This window comes from Rhynchophorus ferrugineus, unplaced genomic scaffold (assembly GCF_030347505.1).
Source record: "Rhynchophorus ferrugineus isolate W39M unplaced genomic scaffold, kcgeb_rfMv2 rfM3, whole genome shotgun sequence".
NCBI lineage: Eukaryota > Metazoa > Arthropoda > Insecta > Coleoptera > Curculionidae > Rhynchophorus > Rhynchophorus ferrugineus.
In genome coordinates, this window is record NW_027472582.1 from 22,154,410 (window position 1) to 22,171,616 (window position 17,207).

The 17,207-nt window shown below is 31.9% G+C and overlaps 2 protein-coding genes across 11 annotated transcripts in view; one reads left to right on the top strand and one right to left on the bottom strand.

The window, feature by feature from the left end:
• The window catches only part of Wdr62 (WD repeat domain 62), a 168,543-nt gene that overhangs the window by 51,681 nt on the left and 99,655 nt on the right, over nucleotides 1–17,207 (top strand). For all 9 annotated transcript variants that reach the window (XM_076398372.1, XM_076398369.1, XM_076398374.1 and 6 more), the window contains exon 2: nucleotides 13,218–13,439. Coding sequence is in view for 8 of the 9 variants with exons in the window: in XM_076398369.1 (XP_076254484.1) it covers nucleotides 13,353–13,439 (87 nt within the window). In the remaining variant the exon portion in view is untranslated. The remainder of the gene's footprint in view (nucleotides 1–13,217; nucleotides 13,440–17,207) is intronic.
• LOC143192770 (uncharacterized) lies at nucleotides 934–3,414 on the bottom strand. Of its 2 annotated transcripts, XM_076398417.1 has the most exons (4): nucleotides 2,986–3,414; nucleotides 2,807–2,925; nucleotides 2,027–2,522; nucleotides 934–1,924 (listed from the first exon to the last, which is right to left on the bottom strand). In XM_076398417.1, exons 1-4 carry the CDS (start codon nucleotides 3,305–3,307, stop codon nucleotides 1,059–1,061), a joined length of 1,803 nt encoding a protein of 600 aa, XP_076254532.1. In that variant the 5' UTR covers nucleotides 3,308–3,414; the 3' UTR covers nucleotides 934–1,058. The 2 variants fall into 2 exon arrangements, with proteins under 2 accessions (XP_076254532.1, XP_076254531.1); XM_076398416.1 differs by having other exon boundaries at nucleotides 2,807–3,414.

Sequence of the window (17,207 nt, forward strand, 5' to 3'; positions counted from 1 at the left end):
AGATCATACAGTCTTTCTCGATGCAACTCTTGGTTAAAAGCGTCATGCATTGGACGATTGGGCGCGGTCAGGCCTAATTGAATTAATAGTTTGTTTGACCTTATCAAGCACATGTCCTCAATTGAAATCAATGCTTCATTGTAAATTTCTTCACTGATTTGTATATTTGGATTTCCCATTCTATTCCGTATTTGATACAAAATATCATCACACATATAATCTTTGTACTTCATCCACAAATCAATTGGGTTTGATGGGAAGCATGTAGATATGATTATAGAAAACAATGTTCGTATTTGATGAGTGTGTGATGATATTACAGCATCATTGAGAGTTTGATCCCAATGAGCGTCATTTTCAAGCAATTGCAAACGTTGACAGGCTTCTCTGTAGGATCCACACAATTCACCATCAACAGTTCGTAACTGTTGGAATGATGTTGGGCCACGTACATTGACTAATAGCAGTCGTAAATAAAAACATTCATCATTGCTTGGATGTACTGAATAAATCCGGCCAATCGCATCGGTGGAATATACATCTGTATATCCTGGAACTGGTTTTCCTTGTTTCCGTCGTATAAATCTCCTTGAGGATTGATTCTAGGTATAATATTTTGGCATTTCAGAATATAGCAATGTTTGTGCGAAATCATCGTTTTGGCATGTCTCAAAAAAACTGGTTAATGTAGTAGATGGTGGCTGAGCAGCTCTTTGTACTGCGTTCTGTGCTGTAAAATACACTCTTTGTCCATTTTCTAAATGCACAGCTAAGTGAACAACAGAAGGGTGTCTCTCATGAATAGGAAAAGAAAATATTCGCCAAACTGCTTCATTACTACTGACATAGCGGCCCATTTGGTATTGGGTAACTTCATCATTAGAATTCTCTGCACCAATTCCAATCACAGCCACATCACTCCCTTTGGTTACATATTTGCAAATGTATTTAATCGATTTCACTGAATGGCAAGATTCAACGTTGATGTGTGCTTTGAATGTCTTTGATAAAATGGGTGAATATGGAACAATCCAACGATTATCTATTTCAATATCTTGTTAATTTAATTTGACAATTGTTGATTTTCCATTGTCTGCTGTCGATCTGCGACGATACAATGGATAACCGTCATTACCAGTAATTGTTTCCGATATTAATGTCCGTGGATATCGTTTTGAACATTTACCATCCATCATACACGGTGAATTTTGATTAAGAGTTCCACAAGGACCATGTATCATGTTTTTGATAACTACCTCATGCAATCCAGGATCTACTTGTACATTAGGGATTTCAGCTGATATCACTGCATCAACTTCATTTGGCCTTATCTTTTCAACCAACCAAATCAAAATGTGTGCATGTGGCAATCCTCGTTTCTGCCACTCCACAGAATACATCCAGCAGCGTATCTCACCAAACACATTATGTTTTACGATGAAATTCATTAAAGATTTCAACTTTTGTCTAAAGACTCTGGCTGTAATATCATGACGATCAATGGATGATTTCCCAGGTAATAACTCCTGCTTAATTTCTATCCATTGCGGATTGCATGTAAATGTGATGAACAAATCTGCTGTACCATAATGACGAACATACGACATGGCATCTTGAGCATATTCGTGCATATGCCGAGGGCTTCCGATGTATGTTGCTGGAAGAATAGTCATCCGACCGACATTCTGTGCATTTCCATCAGTATTAATCGCATCTCGAAGGTGAATATACTCTTCAGATCGGAGTTTGGTTTGATTCAACCTGATGAATGTTAATCTCTCCGTTTCAATTTTAACATACATGTCATCAACATATTTGTGATATAATCGCCGACATTTCAATATGTGATTATCTGCATTTTCCCGAATCATTAGGCGGTATGAATAATAGTTCATTGAACTGACTTTTTTGTTGGTTTCAGAACCTGTAAACAGATTTTGTTTTAATAACATTCAAATATAAAATTAAAATACATAATATAGTGACTGAGATATTATCGCCATAGCTAAACTAATATTTTAGTTACCTGTAATGGGATTTATCATTTTTATTGATAAATCGTAGCCATCTTCACCTTGCCAAAATATAATGGGATATTGCAGTGCATCATATGAGCGGTGTGTTTCCTTTATAGGTTGTAATTGAAAATTCCGACGATGTAAAACAATATCACGGGATTCCAAGTTTTCTCCAACTACAACGATAGCAACTTCATCAATAGTTGGTGCATTAAAACGTCTTGTATGTTGACCTGCAGGTGTTTTATCAGCTCTGATTACAATTTTGTGATTATCGGATGGCATCAGATCCAGGGCAGTTTTAAACAATATAATCAATTGATTGTGTTGATGAAATAAAGTTTGTAATTGTTCTACAATAGACCTTTTTACTAAATTGTTATGTGCACAACGCAGATCAATTTCTTGTGGTGAATTGCCCATAAAATAAATTTGCAGGAATTTGTTGTCGCTATCTGACACTGGTAACAGTGAACCTGCTCTGTGATATATTTGCCCTTGTATCTGTAAATAAAAAAAATATTATGGTGTGGTATAAATTAATGGATTGTCAATGATCAAACTTAAATAATATTTGATCTTAAAAAGTATATATTTAGTTTTAACTAATATCTATCAAATATAAAATATAATAAAAGTGTCACTGAAACTGAATCACCATATAATATGATGACTAAGTGATATATTTCGTAATGATTAAGAAATTGAAGATTAGTAACACATCTTAACTTTGGTGACAGAAAATTTTGTTCGCTAAAATAATTATGAGTAACTGCTATAATACATACCTTGAAAGTTGGCATAAAATTTTCCCGAACTGCATTTGTTGCCCCAAATGAAGTCATTTGAAAGCAATTGTTATATTGTTGAATATGTGTCAAAAAGTGTATAGAATCTGTTCCTATTCCTGAAACCAATGAGTACAATGGTTCTGGTGGTGGATCCAATTGTATCAATTTCACTTTACCATTTGCGCAACACAATCCATTGGCTTCGTTTTTGTATTTTAATGCCTTACAGTGTGAGCAAACCAAGTTCATAGAACCAATAACAACACATTGGTAGTTACTGTAGTCAATTGACACATCGTAACTGAAAGCAGCTGGATTCAAACTTGCGCGATTATTAGTTGAATGTCGCGCTCGCGCTTCACGCGTTTGTGATATCCGAATTCTTTCACGTTCATTTCCGTCGTCACGTTCTTGTGCAGTACGATTAGATCGGTAATTAGCTTGGTTTATAGCATTTCTGGTTCTTCTACCTAAATTGCTTCGTCTTATAGGAGGCATATCAAATATAAATTATTTTTTCACTAATCACGAACTAAACAAACACTAACTAACTAAACACTCTGCACAAAACACGATATACGAATTTGTTTCGTGTATCACTTGACAATTCATCTGTCATCTGTCAAAAGTCATCTGTAACAGACAATTTTTTTTTTTAAATTTGATATGACTTGAACTCAAATCCTTTTAAGCCGTACGAATTGTTTTATTTATTTAAAATTTGAATTAAATTTTAAACAAATAAAAAATTTTAAATAAATAAAACAATTCGTACGGATTAAAAGGATTTGAGTTCAAGTCATATCAAATTTAAAAAAAAAAAGTTGTCTGTTACAGATGACTTTTGACAGATGACAGATGAATTGTCAACTGATACACGAAACAAATTCAAACAAAAAGGGCTATTTTTAGGGTTTTTCCAGCAATAATTCTAATTTTTCTCGCCGTAAAAACCATCCCTGAACTTCAACGAACATTTTAAAAAAAGATTTGGCCAAATTGGTCCAGGCGTTGTTGAGTTATGCGCTTAGGAACATATTTTGCGATTCATTTTTATATATAAGATTACAACGATTATTAAGTACATATTTTGTTTTAAAACGTTTCTTTTTGTGTTAAAAATCTAAGTTTGATTATTTTTTACATTTTAGCGAGTTCCTTATTTATTTTTTAATATCTGTTCAATTTTTTTGTTACAAATATTTTATTCTGGCACTAATCCTCTTTCTGGTATTATATCACAATCGAATATCTAATTTGTCCCATTATGGTTTTGTTCCTAGTGTTTGTTATTATGCTGGGTCTTATAGAGTTGGGCTTTAACGTTTATATATATTTAGTTGGAACTTATAAAACAAAACCAACAGTTTTTTAGAATTTTTAATTTCCAAACCATCCAATTCGTTATTTTTCAAATATAGCGGTTTTTGTGAATTAGCGGTGTTAGTCGTTCCTTTTAAGATTTTATAATACTTAAGATGTTCTGAAGTTATGTAATCATTTTAGATTTCCTGTTACATTCCCTTAGTTATTACTCTACAGCACTGAATGTGATGTTTACTTGCTCATGTTTCTTCTTAGACTAGTATGTGAAGTCGTCTTCAAATAACGAGTGAAGTTCATTTAGTGTGATATATAAAGAGGTGGCTGAACTACGTTCTCGTTAGCTCTCTTCTTGAATCCAAGTAATTTTTTGCCATATTTGACTAAAATGAGGAAAAATAATTTCGTGACAGTCACTCCAGTAAGGACTTTCTTCATGGGCATTACAAATTAGGTTCGGAAATCTTGTTGCCAAATTTCATCGAGATTTCTAACAGAATAGTTATTTGTTCGATTTAACGATCATTATTATATTCGAATTTAAAGATTCGTAACTTCCTTCGACCCATGTTCATTAAATTTCATTACCATAGCACGAAGTAAAGAATCAAAGCACCATCTACAATGCTGTCCTCATGATAATCTCCCTGGAGTGTCAAAATTAGTAGTACTATTTTGATTGCTGATATAAGCTCATTATATTTTTAATTTTATGACATTTTATTATCTATTTTGTCTTTACTCTCTTACAAAGAACTTATGCTTTACTGCTTCACATTAGCTGATGTCGTATTGCTCCTGCGTTGTTTTGATTCAGCAACATCATTTCATCTTTTATAGTGAAATCTCCGTGGGTCTTTTTTTTGTGGGTTCATTTGAGTGCCATTTATTAAAAATACATACCGTCAAGTCATACTGGTAACAAAGAATTCTATGTGAATGTTATATATAATTTTTTTCAAACTACTAGTCGCAAATAGCCGGAATTATGAGCCGGCAACTGGATCCTGTTTTTTTTTTCACAATAATGCGTGATACACACAACTGGTTCCTCGTGATTTTCATTAAACAATCAACTCATATCATTCCACAACCTCTCTATTCGCTTGGTTTAGTGCCATCTTCTGGCTGTGCCGTTAAAAAATATATTATCCAAACGTGACGTTGAAAGGTTTCGAGTTGTTAAGCTTTGTTTTCTGGTTACCACTCCAATTGTGAATTTTGTAGGTTATCCCTTTTATCTTATTTAGTAGTTTGGACCAAGATATAGATTTGACATGTATTGTACTACTTGTATTGTACTTCTTATTATAGAGATATGGGCTGTATAGAACAAATAGAAAAGTGGCTTCAAAACACACTCTCTGCAATCTCTAGCAGATATTGGATTTAATGTCTTTTCATGCAATATTTTAAATTTTGTATGAAAATATATAGATGCAGGCAGTAACCTATGAAACTTTCGGAAATATTGCACGGATTTAATGTCCTTTCATGCAATATTTTAAATTTCGTTTGAAAATATATAGATGCAGTAACCTATGAAACTTTCGGAAATATTGCACGGTAATACATTTTTCAAAAGTATTCTCGTGAATATAATTATCACCGTTTTAATTATATCCCATGGTGAGCAGATAATAAATTTAATCAGGAAAAAAACTACACAACCAGTGAAATAAACGTGCGTTAAATCCATTGCGTTAATATACTTATTCCGCTAGCTTTTTACGTTTTATTTAACATCGTAAATAGTTTTCAAGTTTATTGCTAATCGTCAAGTTCAACAGCTTTTATTGTTCCACCTTTTGATATTGTATTAAATTGTGCAATTAAAGCAATTTCGTTTGAGAGTTTTCTTTTTACAGTTATTAAGGTGTGTTGATCTTTTCGAGAGTTGAAAAATATCGTTTCATTTGAAGGTTGGACAAGGCCTACGAAGGCATTTAAATTGTTATTAAGTATGTGTAGCTAGATAGAAAAAATGTAATTGGCGGTAATACGGTATTCTTTACAGGAATTTTTACAAAAAATTGTCTGTTAACAATATAATCATTAAGCGGGTTTTTTGCTTTGTTGTATTTAAAATGCACGAATTAAAAATTATAACTATTCCAACATTTTTCAATTTTAGTATCGTGTATTAAGGAACAATAGGTCCTAACCTCTTCTGAAGATTTTATCCTTTTTGTTTGTCTTAAGTACCATAAATGGAATAATGGAACGAGAAGAAATTCACAAGTTTTATTGTGAAATATTGTTATTTTGCTATCACCAGCCACTCGTTTTTGCCATGCTTTTAACAATATTAAATCCAGATGATAGATATCGAGAAAGCTGAGTTTGTCTGAAAGCTCGCTTATATTAATTTTCATAATAGTACATGTGTTGCTTGTAATCTGTTGTGGCAGTAGTAATGGGTTAGAATTCTGCTGGAGCATGGTTGTAAAAGTATATTTGTGTTTATCCACAAGGCAAGAGACCAAAAAAGTCCAGATGTCTTCTGGGGTGATGCCTAAGTTGGTTACTCGCCAGTCAGCAAGCTGAATGCCAAGGACAGTGGTTTGAGGCCCACGTTAAACAGTTGAAACTTATATACATTTCAGATAAACACTAGTTGGTGAAATAGTGTATATTAGCTAAAATATTTAATAAACATACAAGTTCAAACATTTTTTAAAATACATCATCCATACTTTGGTTTAATTTACCAATATCATATGAATAATATTGATTAACTTTAATTACACAAGTTAGGATAAGCTTTGTAAAGTTGCTCTAATGTGCCTCTACTTTAACAATAAATTGAACATATATCATATATAGAATATGAACAATTGCGTCTTGGTTATCTATATATTGTATATATTCAGTACGAAATATCACGTTTTTATGTATCATCAAAATACAATGGAAACAAGTACAGTTAAACATTTGAAAAGAAAAACAATTGACGTATAGATATAAAACAATTGACGAAGAGACAATACGATTAAGACAATCAACAAAACTATAATCTTAGTAACCTAAAAAGGTTTACGTGCTTAACCCAAGCAAGTTTGTATGTCACTGTGCTATGGGTTAACATGACAGGATACTGGTTATCTTTATTTTGCAATACTGATACTATCCTCGACGAATACTATCCTAACGGTAATTATTCATGATACCTTATCATTTAAACCTTCAGGTCAACAACAAAGTTATATTTAAAATTATATATTATACTATATGTTATAGTAATTTTTTACTTTAAAATGGTACTTGTTGAGAGAAATTGATATAATAGACAGGGAATAGACTAGATAGTCAATTTATATGCCAAGTATTGGAGTTTATATTTCAGTGTGTTATACGTTTTGTTTTGTGACGAAACCAACTGAACTGTTTAACAACAGAGACCGACGAACATGAAAATAATTGTGGCCAGCAGAACTCAACACTTCCTTAAGTAATCCTGTTTCGACCAAAATAGTACAACAAAAGCTCCATACAGCTAACATTCTAGGCTAACAAGGCTAACAAGGGAAGGATGCTATTGCGAAACTCGAAGGGAAGGGAAATCGCTCAGCAAAATCAAGGAGCTCTGGGGTGCTGTGTATGGTCTCCTTTAATACGACTCTTCTACTTTGATGGCGACCGTCGAAAATGTTTACAACGAGTTTCAACATGATCGCACATCTGTTTTTGATGAGTCACGCCCAGGTGTGCTGAAAACGGCTACTACGGAGGATAACATGATAAAAATCCATGACCTTGTATTGGCAGACAATCGATTGTAGTATTCCGAACTACAAGCGCATCTGTGAGACCACTTCAGAGCGGTGTTTGACGTTATTTAAGTACAATACTAAGAAACTCTTATGTGTCGTCGTGATCATGGACGAAACATGGATTCACTGGTACGCACCAGAGACCAAGGGAATATTCGCCAGATTTGGCCCGTGCAACTTATTTTTGTTTCCGAAATTGAAAAAGTCGTCACTCTTCGGGCAAAAATTTGAGTCGAATGAGGAGGTTATCGCCGCCATGGAAGCCCATTTTTCAGACCTCTAGAAAACGTATTTTGCAGACGGCTTAAAGAAGTTAGAGCACCACCGAGTCAGCTGCATCGAGCTAAAGAAGACTCTGTTGAGGAATAAATCGCCATTTTTTTTTAATTTTCATTTTTCTTTTGTATGCGAAGTCATCAAGTGTTCATATATTTTATATATTCATACATTTTTTATCAATAATTTTACTGATATTATTTACATCAAATACCACATTCCATGCCTTCAGAATTAATTCACATTCTTATGTTTTAGTGAGCAAAAGGCCCCCGTAAATAGAATTATCTTAGGAATGAAAATGCAGCCTATTAAAACAAAAACAATAATAGTGAAATGTTTCAATTCTCACTTAAATTACTTTAATTAAACAGTGATGTCTGTATATTAATGAAGATTATTGAACTTATCGCTTGATAGTACCTTTTCGAACAAAGCTATTGTTTTGTGGCAGACATTATCACAACATTACAACAAACATTTATGCATAATGATGTTCATTTTATATCGGTTTATAAGTATCATCGTTCGTTTCGTGGCAAGATATCGATTAGGTTTATTTTCCAGTACAGTGTCTGCTTTTCATTTAATGGGTTCATAGAAAGAAAACGGTTAACGGTATTGGTTTTTTGTATTGTTTTTTATGTTGTTAATTCTATTTAAAAGTAGTTTAATACTAAATGTCATATTGTGTAGACATTTAACTATAATAGGAAAACAACAAAAATCAACATTAATCCGGTTATTTATCTTTGGACTTTAAAGGTCCTATTATTATAGTTTTATAGTATCATCAGAATGATCGAGATGTTTCTAAAAATCTGGTAAATGAAGGTTATATATTTCAGTGCGATTGAATAGAATATGGTGATTTTTTTCCAATTTTTTAAAAGCTTTAAGTTTCGTTTGATACTTAAGTATCGCAATCTTTACATTTCAGGATTTAGAAGAAACAATTAAAATCGTTATTTTTCTACAATATTTATTCAATATACTGTATGCTTATCAGTAGGAGTGCAAAATCCGATAAGGGAAATCATCCCGGTCATGCCAATAATCAGGTTGGGTAAGACAACCCAAGTTGGTAAAATAAAAACTCTAAAATATAACAAAAAAATAAAATAAAGGCATCAACCAATCCTTATTATTGAAACATATTACACTCCCAATTTATTCTTGATATGTTATTTGTTAAATACCCAAAAAATATTACGAAATATGATAATATAATAACATCATTATTTACCTGAACGTGTTTAGAATAAAATTTACAGAAATTTTGACAGCTTTCACCAAATTACTTTTTAAACTATCTGTGGACACAAGTCAAGTCATAAAACCAGTAGATATTGATGGTGCCTTATCACCAAAAATCGAACAAACACACTCACCATCTTAGAAAAATCCAAGCTTCTACAGCTTTCCGATTCTTGGACCTTTCGACATGTAGGTTCGGGAACAAAATTTGTAACGATTTTATTCATAGAAGGTGTTATTTCCAAATCACTCAAGATATATTTCAAGGGTCATTTTGAGTGTAGTAAGGGGTATTCTTGAGTAGAGGTACACATTATATGTATTTTTCAAGTAATGTAAAACAAACAATATTTTTACTGTGCATTTTTACTAGATATTTATTAATGTAAAAATGTGTATTATTAACACAAAAGAAAAAAGGGAAAAAATAAAAATTCAAGAAGTTATAAGCTGATAAAATGGAGGTCAAAACGGTCATTCAAAAAAGATGGCGAGCACTAGATACGGTTGCAACCATCATAATAATCTTGATCCAAAAAAAGCTTTAATCTAGAGAAGTGTCCCTCTCGTACAATGTAAAAAAAAGAAAAAATCAAAATAAAATTTTGTTACAGCTTTAGTTTGTACGATAGAATGTATAGAAAAAGATTACACCAAATTTTAAGTAAATCGGTTCAGTAGAACCTGAGATATGTCAACTGTCTCGAGTCTGTTTCGAGAAAAACGCGTTTATAGTTTCGTTTTTAGACGTCGCCTCACTAAAATGGATTTTTCCAAGTTTCTAGACTAGAATACCCCATAAGGTTTCGGGTTAACCACGAAATAAATATTTTTGCAAATTTCTAAGCTATAATACGCCCTTAAAATCGAATTAAGTGTAGTATTTGGAAAGTTGGTTGCAACATAAAAAATTGCTTTATATTTTACAGTATTATTATATAAAATAGATGAGCAGTATTATGGAAAATGTATTAAAAATATTGTATGCAAGTATTTTTGTCAAAATCGACAACGCGCAAATAGCGTGAAATAGAATGTTCTGATCGTCCAGTTACTGAAAAAGTTGATGCAATTTTTGAAAAATTCCAGAAAGATAAGCACCATTACGCTCTATATTGGCATGAAGTTCAAATATATAAATTTGTCGGCAATTACATTATAGCTTTATCAAACATTTTTCGAAACATTGTAAATAATAATTACCGCTTTTCTAAAAATCTAACTCCATGTACTTTTTCCCAATATTTTGTAGTTTATAAAATTCAATCAATGGGTTTTATTATTTTGTGTCATATGTAATCATAAAAGAATAAAACCGATCATAGGGAGAAAAAACCTAATACCAACACACCAGTTTGGGTTTATTAACAAACACTCAACAGTTGACCAGGTCCACAGAATAACAGATGTTATTGAAAAAGCCTACGAAAGTCAAAAAGTATGCTCAGCTATATTCTTAGATGTAGCACAAGCCTTCGATAAGGTTTGGCATGAAGGCCTTGTTCATAAACTACAGAAAATGCTACCAAAACAACACACCGAACTATTAAAATCATACATTACAACCAGAATGTTTAGAGTCAAGCAAGAAGAAGCTTACTCTACAATAAAAGAAGCTAAAGCAGATGTACCACAAGGAAGTGTACTGGGACCAATGCTTTATCTACTTTACACTTGTGATATACCACAAATGGAAAATATCACGATGGCTACATTTGCTGATGATACTGCGATTATAGCTGTCGGAGACAATAGTAAATCTGTACATGTGCAGTTCACCTATAAACAGACCGTACAAGCACCAATAACATTAAATAACACTATCATTCCATATAGCAACAACGCTAAATATCTCGGAATGAATCTCGATGCAAAACTTCGCTGGAAGGAACATATAAAGAAGAAAAGAAAAGAACTGGAATTGAAATATAGGAAAATGTACTGGCTAATTGGAAGAAAATCACAATTATCAGTATATAATTAATTGCTATTATATAAGCAAATATTGAAACCTATATGGACATACGGAGTTCAATTATGGGGATGTTCTGCAAAGAGTAACATTAATAAAATACAAATTTTTCAGAACAAAGTCCTGAGAGGTATTGTGGGTGCACCCAAATACTATAGGACTGATTACCTACATCGAGACCTTCAGATACCCACAGTCAGTCAAGAAATCAAGAGAATTGCAAGGGGGCATGAGGAAAAACTCCATTCTCATACTAATATTGAAATATTGCAACATTTGGATAACACCAGAACAGGACACAGACTCAAAAGAATCAAACCATCTGACCTTGTGTAGTGTTGTGTAGTGTTGTGTAGTGAGGTGCATATATTAAAAAATTCAGCAGTAACATGTATAAACATTATTTCACCAGAGACTGAGTTAGGGCCGAAGGGTCCTCCTAGTTATATACCTAGATTTAAGTTAGCATAAAGACAAATTGTAGGTTAGACGGAAATGACTAGTAACAATATATTAATTAAATAATAAAAAAATGTAATCATATGTACAAACAAGATGGTTAGGTTATGCCTCTAATCTTTTAGCACTTTCAAGTAACCGGTTTTAACTGTTTATCTATTTATGAAAGCATAAAAAGAACGACGGAAACTTTGTACTGGAAAACAAATAATGTCGTCTATTCGGGTCGTGTTGGATGAAACTATAACATTTTATATGCTTTTCCACGAATACAGGCGTTTATTTAGTGGCCAGCCTTAGCCGTAAAGGCCTTTGTTGAATTAAATAGGTTGTCACTGACAATAAGTTCAACAACACTTGTCCTCCTACAGATGGCCAATTAATGTTATACGAACATCAATTTCTGGCTTTTAACTATTATCGTTTAATAAGTTAATGATTTATTTTTAATTTTTTCATTCGTGGTTAAATTGTAAAAACATGTGCGTTCTAAAAAAGTAGTAGAACCTCATTTATTTAAGAAATAAAAGTATCTATCACTCAAAATTTGCCTCTGTGCAGTGATTTGCATAATGAAGAGGCCCTCTCTAAGTATCTCTTTGATAATATCGGTCTAAACCATGTGGATAGCCTCTATGTTAGAATTGCTAGTTTCTTTCATCTCTAAATGTAATTTATCTAAAAGATATAAATCGCAAAACCAGACGAATATAGCTAGTAGTTAATTATGAATATGCAACTTTAATAAAAATATAGTTAAATGAGACTAGTGACGGAATATAAACCGGAACATATTTTAAAAACCAAAAATATTCAATAGGATACAATAATTGAGATTTGGGGCATATTAGATTGAATTTTTATTTATTTTAATCAAAACTTTAATCAATCTTGGTGATAGTATTATTCTGTTATCACAAGTTTGTCAGTGAATATCGTAGATAGTTCTACACACAACAAAACACTTTTAAACACAAAAATTCGAAAAAAAAACATAGAAATAAATCTACAAAGCAAAATACGCAGATTGGTATACTATTATTATTCATCTTCTGTCCATGTTAATTAATTCATAATTGATGAAGATTATAACACGCAGCGTCTAATCTAACTGATACGTTACTATATTAATTTTTTTCGAATAAATCACAACAGAAGTCACATACTGGTTAATAAATTTTGCAATTATATTAAAATATTTTCACTAATTTTCAGGCACCATGTCTATATTTCTTACAATCTATTCTATTTTTTGAAATGTCCAAACCAGACAAAAAATTGACTTCAAAAAATTGAGTGTTTTTTTCAAAATATTAAATTATATTAACGTTAGTTTCTTTTGTTTCAGGACTGCTTAAAATAATTTATCGGTATTAAGATGTAGTGCATTTTGAACATTAGAAAAACGGAACAATTGGTAAACTCAGGAATTGTACAGGAATTAAAGAAACTTAAGGAATTTAGGACGTAACTCCAAGACAACATGGATGATATCGATGGCGGACCAGGAAGAGTATTAAGAGCCAAATCATTAAAGCGGGGTAAGCCGGAGGAACGGATAACTGATAGGGTAAGTACCGCCGTACAGTAAATTAGATTAACATAACACATAATACAGTTCACGTCAGTCAGTTATATCAATTTGACTTAATTATTATTTGTTGTTATATTTTAAGAAAAAATCGAAGGTTGCTTATATTCAACATCTTGTATTATAAAACTTACCGTTATATTGTAACGGATATGTTGCTGTTATTCATTTTGATAATGTATATAATAATTTATTCTATTACTGTTAGAACGACGTGGTAGTATCGCCTTATATATACAAAAAAATATGTTCGGATTATACTAATATCTGAGGAACGTCCTCCATTTTATTCTTCGTATATCTAATGTATTTTTTATATTTATAATTAATTAGTCATCTTAAAATCCAATATTTTGATTTTTTTATTCGGGATAAAGGATGTGGTTGGATGAGTTGATGTTTATCTTGACGATACATTTTCTGGCTCATCCGTTTTTCATGATTTCCCCACTTAAATGCTGCAATTATTTTTTGTTTTTAAGTACCAATTTTTATAACTATTTTATCCATATTTGTAAAATGATGGCAAAACGATATTTTTATATAGAATTATGTTGAGAGAATTTTCTATTAATAGTTGTCAACGAAATACGAGGGCGGTTTGATAAGGCTGCAACATTTTGAATTTCTCGCGTAGATATTTTAAAAGTATCTGCTGCCATCTATTAATATACTATGAGATTTTGAGAGTATACGTTATTTATAAAATAATTTCGGATTTGCTGCATGCGTACATTGGACTCCATTTATTTTCCATCGTCATTTATGGGAGACAGTCAATAATTCCAGTTCTATAATATAATGTTTGATTGTTTTACATATGTTATATATACATAATTTTGATAAATATTTGATATAATGTTCCCTACTGCAATGTTTACTATTATTCTTGACCGACAAACCCCATTAATTAATGGTAGTCAATTCATTCTAGCGTTTGGTTGACATATTGCACATTTACTAGCTTAAAACGAATGGATGATCGTAATATTCAGCTGAAAGACGTTTCCAGTCAATACGTCGTTATTTTACAAAACAATAATTGATTTACTTATATTCTCAAATAAAAATACGTTCTCTTTTCCTTGTTTCTTTCCACCTTCCTCCTTCAGAGAAATGATCTATTAGATCATTAAGATCTTCATTGTGTTAATCGCTTTATGTCTTGTTTATTTGATACATGTACTCTTGTTAGCAAATTTATTCTTTTTGCACTATCATTCCCCACTGTTTAATCCGTTTTAATTTATTCTTCTCATATTCTAACTTGATTTTCTTCTAATTTCAGTCTCAACAAATTGTAGCTACACTGCACATACACAATTTTTACTACTATTTTTGCTAGACAATCCTCATTAATGAATAGACTACTTCCAACCCAACAAGAATATTCTCTCTATAAATAAAATTGAGGCTGTTTGGATTTTATAACTTTTAAAAATTCAACCATTTTTCCATATCTGTTAAAATCAATGTATAGTCTATTCCAATGTATAGTTATTTTGTACATACGTTATCTAAATTTGTAACATCAAATCGTCGCAATGTTGCCACATCAACTCTGAGTTTTAGCTCAGTTTGGCTTTGACATACAACAAAATTCTAGTTTAAATAAAATAATGAAACAAAAATGTTATCAAATATATATAGTTTATTTTAACATTATAGTACATCTAATGTATAAATTATCGAAGGACTTAAAACTACAATTAAGAACACAGGTATGCTAGTTTGTAGGTTAGAGTTAATATTTTCGCGTACGTTTGACAACAGGACGACAACAGACTATATATTAGTTTACCACTAAAGAATTATTAATTATTATTATTAAAATCGAAATATTCTATAATTTTTTTGTTATTTTCACTCGATCGACTCGTACCACCATTGTAATGTATGCTGATTTTGAGCAAAGTGCGTCATTTAGTTTGTGTTCGACAGTCATTGATAGCGTATAACCTCTCGAATTTTAACAAAAATGGAGAAAAATATGATTTCCGTGTTTTGAATAATAAAATATATATTTTGGATAAGGCCTATTAAATTCTAGGGGGATTCTGCATTATCAATTTCAATGGTTAGGAGGTGGTTTCCTGAATTTCGTTGTGTCGAGAATGTTCAGGTCGCCCAAAAGATATCTTCGCGCCAGAAATCGCCAAAAAAACCTCGTAATGATATTGGACTATTGACGAAAGAAAGTAAATGAAGTTGCTAATGTTGAAGCCATTTTAACTCAGCGAGTATATTATGTTTTAAATGATGTGTTCAGTTAGAGCTATCCGCGTGATGGTTGGTGCGATTACTTACACTTGGCTATAAGCGCAACCATATGATCTCTTTAAACAATTTGGCGATAACCAGCCGATATCCAAAACAGTTTTTATGTTGTTTCGTAAGCCTTGACGAAAAATGGATACATCACGAAACTCCAGAGACCAATCAGCAATCAGAACCGGGTGAATGAGTTTAAAAGAAGGCTAAGTTGTGTTTGTCAATTGACCATAATTATTTTAGGATGGACAAGTCTCATTCAATTTCTTGAGAAGGGTAAAATGATCTTCGGTAAATATTATTCAGTGCCTTTAAACATATATTATATTGGTTTAAGACGACTGCATTTGGCGAAGAAAAAAGTAAGCAAGTCAACAGTGAAGTGAAGAACAATGCACGGTAGCAAGGTAAATATCCATAAATTGGACACTAACCATATCCACCATATTCTTCAGATTTAGCTCCCTGTAACTCTTTGCTATTTCCAAACGTGATGAAATGGTTGAACAAACGCCTATTTTGAGGCCGTTGAAAATATCTATTATTTGGAAGGATTAAAAAATACAATAACACTGGACTAAATGTATTGAGTTAAAAGGAGATTATGTTGAGATATTCAACGCTTTTGTATCGAAAAAATATCATCAAAAAAACTACTAAAGAGCGTTAGTATTGCTGACAGGTTGATATATCTGATCTACCTGAAAATACACGGAATCAAGAATATAAAACTTTTTCAGTTTTTTCATAAGTATTTCAGATTATAAGATATTCCAGATGTTTTTTTAAATAATTCATGATTATGACATGAAACGAATATCACTGGTATCAATCAAATGATTTTATTCTAATTTGAATATTTTGGTATCATCAAATCAATTATTTATATTTAGCTTCTTTACGAACATCTTGTTTAAATTGAATAATATTATTTTTTCCATTGCATCTGATTAATTGTTTATATTAATAATATACGACAATCATTAATTCATACTCGGCATTCGAAAAAAGAATCAATAAGTATGTTTTCGCTTGTTCCGTAGCATCATAATCCTAATAAATAAATTTTTGGAGTTGTTCATAGTACTTTCCATCCAAAAGATCAACTTCGCCATATTAGGTTTTGAGAAGGTTAACATTCCTCGTTCGAAAAATATGCCGAAATTATGGCTATCAGTACCTTGACCTTGGTAATCGTATTTTGATCGAATAATTCGAAAAAACACTGGTGTTTCCGGACAATAGTCCATAATAGATTGGGGAAAAGTAATTTCGGGTTTTAATGTCTATCAAAGCGAATTTAATTATATTAATAAAGGGATTTTCACAAGTCTTTCGAAACTAAGTTCTGTAGATACCGGGAGAGGTGGTAATTGAACGAGTTCAGGCGGAATGAGATAGAGCAAAATCCGGACTATAGAATGGATGCACCAACACTTCCCCGGAAATATATCTCCATTTTTTGGAGTCACTAAA

Coding starts and splice junctions, on each gene's coding strand:
- LOC143192770 (XM_076398416.1), bottom strand. CDS start 3,307: ATGCCTCCTATAAGACGAAGCAATTTAGGTAGAAGAACCAGAAATGCT. Junction 2,523..2,806: donor ATTTTATGCCAACTTTCAAG/GTATGTATTATA, acceptor TTTTATTTACAG/ATACAAGGGCAAATATATCA. Junction 1,925..2,026: donor AATGATAAATCCCATTACAG/GTAACTAAAATA, acceptor ATCTGTTTACAG/GTTCTGAAACCAACAAAAAA.